A 7,960-nucleotide genomic window follows, 5' to 3' on the forward strand; every position below is an offset into this window, starting at 1 on the left:
CACAGCTCCAGCCATTCCCTGGGTGCTGTCCCTGGTCCCCCCAGAGCAGAGCTCAGTCCCTGCCCCTCCTCTGCCCTTCCCAAAGAAGTTGGAACTGCAGTGAGGTCTCCCCTCAGTCTCACAGGACACAAAAACCCCCACACGTTATTTTAAAGGACACAGAGGTTGTACCTGCAGTGCCACCAGTCTTTTGCTTTTTGCTACAAAGTCCCCCTTCTTCCAAAATGCTGAGGGTTGGTTTCCTTCTTTTGACACCTGAGAAGGAAGCAAGAGGTGAAGTCACTTGTGTCACATCTCCTGAGCTACAGGAGCAAGGGAAGGGCACAGAGAACAAGCCACCCCAACCCCAACATCCCAAACTGACTTACTGCCTGTGCTTCTCTTCTGCTCGTTTTTGTTCTGATCATAATGGATCCAGTCCCCTGGAAAGAGTTGGCAGAGGAAACAAAAGGTGAGGGATGAATTCCCAGTTTTTATGCCCAACTTTCAACGATTCTCAGGCACAAACCAAAGCTGTTGGGTGGATTCCAACCCCTGAGAGGAGGTTTTATATAATGAGATTTTTTTCCCCTTTTATTCAACGTGCTACAGCACGTCAAAATAGGCAATAGAACTGTATGTTACAGTGCAATAATTTGCAAAGTTATATTATATATAACGGAATAATTTATTATAACATGCAGTAATATGCAGGGGGGTTGGAAGTAAATGGTCTTTAAGGTCCCTTCCAAATCATTCCATGATTCCCTGAAGCCCAAAGACTCACGTTCTCGGAGTTTTGCTTTCCAGACAGTTGCATCAGAGTCCAGCTCAACCAGAGACAAGGTGAACTCATCAGGTTTCTCCACATACACTTCAATGTAACTCTTCAGTTTCAAGAGTGATCCATCAACAAATTCAATTTCCTGCACAACATAAATGTTTTAAAAATCAATATTTACCCAAAACATAAACTAAAGAGGAGGCAATTGGGACACAGCCCAACTCCAATCCTCTCGAAGTTCTGCTGTTGTAGCATCAGGATTTCATCCAAAATTTTAGGGCTCTAAGAGGCAAATAGAATGTGAAAAATGGCTTTAATTGCAGTGCAGAAATGGGCCATATTTCTATGAAGCTGCAATGCAGGAAGTGAGGGGCATTTAAGGGACTTACCTCAGGAGTTATTTCAGCTTCTGGCTCACAAACCAATCTGTACCTCTTTCCATTCTGCAGTAATTTTTGGCACACGGGGGGCTTGTCAATCTTAACAAATTTCTTATTTGAATGTTTGACAGCTTTTGAGATGTCCTAAAATTTAAAAATACGGTTTCGAGGTTACTCATTTCAGCAAAGAAATTAACATTTCAAACCTGTGTTCATGGGGGTGAAATGAGATAAAAGAGTTGGCAATCCCAAATAAAAGGAAGGTTATTTGTTCCTGTCCTCACTGTATCAGGGTAAAATAAACTCATGTTCCTGACACACCTCCTGCCCAGCTAGATCTGAACCATCAGTACAACACCAACTTCCTAATTATTTTTCCACTGCAAGGAATTCTGTAAAGCTGTAATTTTATCCTGGTTTAGTTCCACGTCCTCTCTTTTCTCTCTGCTCTGTTCTCCTCTGAGCTTGTTTCTGACGTGATCTTTGGCAGCAGGAAAAACTGGAGGCACGTGGATGAATTCATTGTCAGTTGCCTTCCCAAATTCCCAGGTACTTTTCAGTGGGAATGTATAAACTTGTAGAGGTCTTGGATGGCCTCTGGCAAAGCAAATAGATTTGTCTTAATGGTTGAATTGTCTCCATGGCAGATCACACATTTGTTGCTGCCCTGCCATGTCATCTGTAGGTACTTTAAGGTGATTTATATAAAACAAATGTGAAAAGCACAGCAGTGGAGAAGGTTATAAGGAGCTCCCTGAAAATCCTCTGGGTTAGCAGACATTTCTGTCAGTACCAGACACTGCAGAGGTTCATCAGTGGAATTTGGGAGAAGAGCTGAAGCAGGCAAGTTGGCCAATATAATCACTTAAATATCATGCACCTTGGCCAGTATAATTACTTAAATACCACGCCCTAACTTGGCACATCTCAGCATGGAAGTCTCATTATGGAGAGATGGATATCTTTGCACGTAAACACTGAGGTGAGAGAAGGGCATCCCTTGGAATCCCCACCCCTGGAAGTGTCCCAGGCCGGGTTGGACAGGGCAGCCAGCTCTAGTGGAAGGTGTCCCTGCCTCTGAGGGACCAGAACCAAAGCATTCCATGATCCCACCCCAGCCCCGCGGTGTGTCCGTATCGTCCCACCCGACGCGGGCCGCACCTTTATGAAGGAGTCGTTGTTTGTGGCCACGTAGACCCGGAAGGACAGGGAGGGATGTTCATCCACGGCTTTGTAGAGGATGACAGCCCCGTGGTACTGCACAGGCTCCTGGCTCTGGATGAGGGGCCCCACGGGCGACAGGGAGCTCACCACCCACCTCACGTGCGAGGCCGAGTAGGCGGCCGAGGGCTCGATGGCCGCGCCCTCGCCCTTGACGTGCAGCACCTTGAAGGCCATTCCGGCGCCATGATCTGGGGGACAACGGGGCTGCTCAGCACCTCCCGCTGCGGGAACAGCCCCATCCCGCCTCCCATTGCCCCCGGGCACTCACCCCCGAGGCACAGGGAGTGCGGGAACTGGATGGAGGTGAGGGCGGGGGCCGAGTCGCAGCGCACGTCGAAGAGGGGCCCGCCCACGATCCACGGCTTTGCCACCAGGCTGGCGTACTTGCTCCAGGACAACAGGGAGTAGGTGATCTTCACACGGCCCGTCACCTCGAAGATCAAGCCCGTGAGGCTGCACTGGTAGGTCCCCTCTGCGTCCAGCTGCAGCCTGGGGTGGGCAGAGACACGTGTTAGCTTGGCTTCTGCCGCCAAAAAACCCCGTGGAAACGTGGGTTGTGAGGGATAACGGAGAAACTCCCTCCCCAGCGCTTTATCTGAAGAGCACAGGAGCCACAGCAATGTTTTTGTCTCCTGTCTCTGTGTTTTAGCTGCCATGAGACAGTTAAACACTGGCAGGGCCCGGCCAGTGTAGGCAAAGTAGCTGTAAATGAGCATTTTGCATAATATTTGCTGCCCGAGGCAGCTGCTGCCACACAAAAGGCTCAGACTCGATGTCAGAGCCAACATTGCACGTGGACAACTTCAACAGCCAGCATGGAGAACACCAAAGGATACATGGACACCAACATCCCACACTGAGGACAATTCCAAGGCAGAGAGAGGGAGAATGAGGCTGGGATCCATATTAAAATGCAAGGTCACTGCTAATGGGGAGGATGAAGCAGGGCAAGATCCCTCATGTGTGTTCAGACTAAAATGAGCACATAAAAATGTGCCTGATGTTAATTACTGCAGCAAGATGAGGCAGGAAACCCTCCCAAGAGTTTTCTTGGACCAGGATCTGGAGACAACACAGGCAGCTGCTCTAAACTGCTTATTTTTAAAGATTTGGGGATATCTTTCACTATATCTCCAAATGCATTTGTGCAGCAGATTACCATTTTCCCACTTAAACTAAAGACTGAAGCATCTTGGTGAGAACAATGTAAATTTATACCCAATATATTAAAAAGAAATCCATACACAAATTGTCCTCCAGCAAGTCTCCTTGGGGTCACTTCCTCTTTCTGGTCCTATAAATAAATATAAAAAAAAATACATCTTTAAAAAAGGCAGTGAGAGAGAGGAATTACAAGTTGCAAATTATCTCATGCAAAATATATGAGTTGGGTTTTTTTTTCTTCTAAACCTACATTTTCATTTCTGCAATGCTCACAGGGTGGCAGGCAGTTCTCTCCTAGCGGGAAAAGAGGAAGATGAGCTCATTAAAAGCAAAGTAATTAAACAGTCAGGCAAAAAAAAAACCCAAAACCCTCAGGAGATCTGTTCCTACCTGATTCATTGCAGCTCGGTGGAGATTCCTTCTCCTCCTGTTCTTCATCTAGAAAAAAAGAAGTTTGCAGCAAATACCTCAGTCTCCAGCAGGTTTTTTTCCTCAATTTAATTTGCTTAAATTCATAACATTTTAAGGAGAACATTCCTCATTCCCCCAGGACAACCCCCCCCCAGTTTAATTTGCTTAAATTCATAAAGCCTTAAGGAAAACATTCCCGAGACTGAGTCCTTGCAGGCTTTGCACAGCTTGGGAATGAAGCTGATCATTAGGATACAACTTTTGCCAAAAGCTCAGAAGTTGCCTAAACTACTGGAAATTTTCACTGCAGTTAAAAAAAAAAAATATTCATCCCCAGGATGAGCCTCGTTGTGCCAAGGACAAAGTTCAACCAGCCGGCACGGAAATCACACCAGCCTTCCCAGGGAGCAGGGAAAACACAGAGCCAAATATGCTGCCTGCAGTGTGTTTGTGCCTAAAGTGATTTGGAAGTGCCTGGATCCTCCTTGGTCATTCCCAAATGACTGAATGGAAGAGGAGTTGACACCTCAGGCTCGGAGCCTGGAGGGGGGATTTTGGAGAAGGCGGGTGGAGTGTGAGGATGGGCTGCTTCCCATCCCAACATCCCAAGGAGAGGGACCCTGGAGGGAGGCTGTCCCAAAGGCATCCCAGGAGCAACACCCTCTGGAGAGGCAGAGAAGGTCTTGCTGCAGGAACAGCCTGGCAAACATCAACCAACGCTGCCAGGCGCTGGCTGCTTCCCAAGGCATTGCTATTCCAGTCCCTGGAGCTGCAGCAGGGATTGGAATCACAACAGGAACACCCACTGCACATGGAAGCTCATGGCCCCTGTGCCCCCCCTTCCTGGGGAAGCTCTCCAGCAATCCCAAGGCGTGGAGGTGATGGCAGGGCCAGCTCTAAATCCCTCCTGCCATCCCACATCAGCCCTCCTGCATCACTTATCCCAGCTGGCTTCCCCATGCTGTGCAGGACAAATACAAAGGACACAATAAAACCACGTTCCCTGACCTTCCTCCACCCCACTCCTCCACATCTGACGAGGGAAAACATTGTAATTATTTAACTCAAGGCTGATAGTCTTGCACAAAACCAGAATAAACTGCCGGAGGCACAACCTATGGAAGTGCAAACCCCACCAAATTTTCATCAACAGCTTCCTTTAATTCTTTTCCTGTCCATCCTGTTTTGCCAGCTTTGCTGCCAAGTTTTAAGGCAATTTATGGCCTCATGGTGTTTAGACAACTGTTGTGCTGCAAAAACAACCGTGGGGTTGTGTCTGGGAGGTGAGGGAAACACGAGCTGCTGCTCTTCGATCATTGATTGGAAATCACTGGCTCCCAAAAATATCACTGGAAAAGCCATCACTGGGTTAACATTCTACACTAACTGGGAGACTATTCCCAGGAAAAGCAGCTGGTTTAAAGTGAACATCTCCAGAGGGAGATAAAAGGTAAATCACAATGTTATGCTCACCTGACTCCTCCTCCGAGCTGCTGCTGGAGCTGCTTTCGGAACTGGCCTCTCCTTAACAAATTAACACTCCATTAGGCACGGGTGGAATGAATCCAAGGATACATCCAGAGGTTTGGATACATCAGGTGAGTCAGCAGGTTACATAATATAACAGAGCAGAAAAAATACTGAGGCAGAGAAGAGCATCAGAGCATCAGATCCCAGCAGCGTGGAAAACTTCGGGGTCACCCAGGCCCTTCTAAAGGGTACCTGTGGTGTTCAACATATTCAATGTTAATGCTTTATACAACCTGGGATTGTTTTGGAGCTTCACCCATGGCACATCCCAGTTAAATTAGGGTTTTCCACGGCACATACATAAGTGGGAGAAGCCTTGGTGGGAGCTGTGTGTCCCACCGGGGACGTGACTCGTGCGGATGCACCGAATGTGGCTTTAATAAATTATTCTTACAAATGCAAGTTGAAGAGAAACCAGCATTGGAAAGTAAGGGACATGTTTTGGGACGTGCTTTGTGGGGAAATTTGGGATGCAGGGCCGGCCACACCACCCCAAGGGTGAGGAAAGCCCCACATGTGCTCACCTGCCAGGTGCTCCTCGGTGGAGCCCTCTCCCTCTGTGCCACTGGATGTCACCTCTGCAAGGGAAAAGCAGTCAGGGAATACAAGTCTGACAAAGATTTAACCCCTTCCCTTGACAATTTTGTTACTCAGCAGCTCGGAGAAAGGGAATAAATAGCAAAGGATTTTAAAAATCAGGATGAACAATCAAAACTGATCCACAAACTAAGGTTTACAGGGAGGTTTTCAAAGCCGGTGGTTATAAAATTGCCCTTTCCATTCCAAAGGAAAATTCCTGTACCTTTTTCATCTGAAGAGAGGGCCTCGGCTCTGCTGGAAGACAAAAGGAGACACACATGAGTAGAGCTGCCAATCCTTTCCCACGCTTCCACAGGAGCAGCATTCACCCACCTCCCGCCCCCTGGCATCGCTCCCAGGCTCTGGCCAGGGAATTGCAGGCTGGGAGGTAACTCAGGACAGGGGGCTGGTGATTAAATATTCATTTTCTCCAACATCCTCCCCTGCCCTGGCTCTGTCCTGGCCCTTTCGGGGCTGCCTGGCTCTGCTGTGTGTGATTCCCACCGGCCCCTTTTTCCAAAGCCCAGCCCTCCGTGCCAGGCGCCCTTTGGATTTGGCAGCGATCCAACCAATCCCCAGCGAGGCACAAAGCTCAGATAAACACGGTGGCTGGGATGTGGCAGAGGATCCAACAGCCCCACTTGTGGCCTGGGGCAAATTCAGACCAACCTTCAGCCTCCACTCACCCTTAACAAGGGAAAATCTGCTGAGTTTATCATTTATGGACAAAGATCCGGTTTGGAAACCTTTCCCTGGAGCTCCACAACATCCGTCATGCAGCTCCACCAAAGCTGTGCTGAGGGAGGGAACGGCCCTGGGTGCAGACACCATAAAGCAGCAGGTGACATCCAGCCCTCCTGCACTTTGGAGGCACCAGCAATATTCCAGTGGGAGGGTGGAACAGCAGCCCTACACATGCAGGCAGGGAAAAAGCAACTATCCCTTTGCTTTTTGGTGTGCCACGGTGCCACCCTGGTGATGCCAAGGGATGGTGGTGATGGTGAAGCCAAGACGTGGGAGTTCCTGTTCGGCAGCTCAGCCCAGGAGGCTGATTTTGGCCATCCCAGGAGGCTGATTTTGGCCCTCCCAGGCTGTCACTGCATCCACCACCTGCCTGCTCCGGGTCCCAGCTCCCAGGGTGCACATGGAACAAGTGGGCACCACCACAGGGATCAGAGCCCTGGCTGCTGCCACGCTGGGGCACTCAAACACAAAACTGAGAAACAAATGAATAGGTGGTAATTACAGAGGCAGGAAAACCAACCCCTAATGATTGGATTGCTGAGAAAATAAGGGAAGAGATGCAAGCTGGGAGGTCCTGGGTGCAGCACAGCAGAGGGGGTGCTCCATGCTGGAGCTGGAAGTCGGTGGGTCAAGGGCAGGAAGAACTGGGAAAGGGTTTTCCCCCCCCTGCAGGAAATTACACAACAGTGTTTGTGCTTCCAAACTGTATCTTAAAAAAAATAAAAAATAAAATTATACATATCAGCAATATTGGGACGAGGCCTGGATATTCCCCAGGCACGGCACACGAGCCAAGAGCTGTTTGTGCAACCCTTCAACCCTTCCACCAAGTGCTGGCTTGCTAAATTAGGTTTGCTTAAATCACGTTTGGCTTCTAACCCCTCGCAGCTGCATTTCCCGCCTCCCGAGCCGCAAAACGCGCTCCGGAGGGCAGGGAGAAAACAAGAGAGAAAGGGAAAGAAAAAAAACCACAACCAAGCAAACCAAACGCACGTTGTCCAGGCAATAACTGTCCACGGCAATAACTGTTAATATGTTAATATTAACTGCGGCAGAGAAAAACACGCTGCCGCCCCTGCCCTTCCCTGCCGGAGGATCCCGGTGGGAGAGGGGGTTCCCAACGCCCGCTGGAGCGTGAGGAGATAAACACGAAGATAAACACGAT

General features: G+C 49.0%; 1 protein-coding gene across 1 annotated transcript in view; it reads right to left on the reverse strand.

The window, feature by feature from the left end:
* The window catches only part of CARD8 (caspase recruitment domain family member 8), a 10,599-nt gene extending 3,418 nt beyond the window's left edge, over window positions 1-7,181 (reverse strand). Inside the window, exons 1-12 of the mRNA XM_008930024.2 lie at window positions 6,275-7,181; window positions 5,997-6,050; window positions 5,416-5,466; window positions 3,922-3,969; window positions 3,782-3,825; window positions 3,612-3,661; window positions 2,636-2,856; window positions 2,305-2,555; window positions 1,153-1,287; window positions 767-905; window positions 369-422; window positions 172-255 (exon numbers count right to left, since the gene is read on the reverse strand). Coding sequence (XP_008928272.2) covers window positions 172-255; window positions 369-422; window positions 767-905; window positions 1,153-1,287; window positions 2,305-2,555; window positions 2,636-2,856; window positions 3,612-3,661; window positions 3,782-3,825; window positions 3,922-3,969; window positions 5,416-5,466; window positions 5,997-6,050; window positions 6,275-6,401 — 1,258 coding nt within the window. The 5' untranslated portion in view covers window positions 6,402-7,181. The remainder of the gene's footprint in view (window positions 1-171; window positions 256-368; window positions 423-766; window positions 906-1,152; window positions 1,288-2,304; window positions 2,556-2,635; window positions 2,857-3,611; window positions 3,662-3,781; window positions 3,826-3,921; window positions 3,970-5,415; window positions 5,467-5,996; window positions 6,051-6,274) is intronic.
* Window positions 7,182-7,960: the final 779 nt, after the last annotated feature.

This window comes from Manacus vitellinus, unplaced genomic scaffold (genome assembly GCF_001715985.3).
Source record: "Manacus vitellinus isolate BGI_N305 unplaced genomic scaffold, ASM171598v3 scaffold_45_pilon, whole genome shotgun sequence".
NCBI classification, from domain to species: domain Eukaryota; kingdom Metazoa; phylum Chordata; class Aves; order Passeriformes; family Pipridae; genus Manacus; species Manacus vitellinus.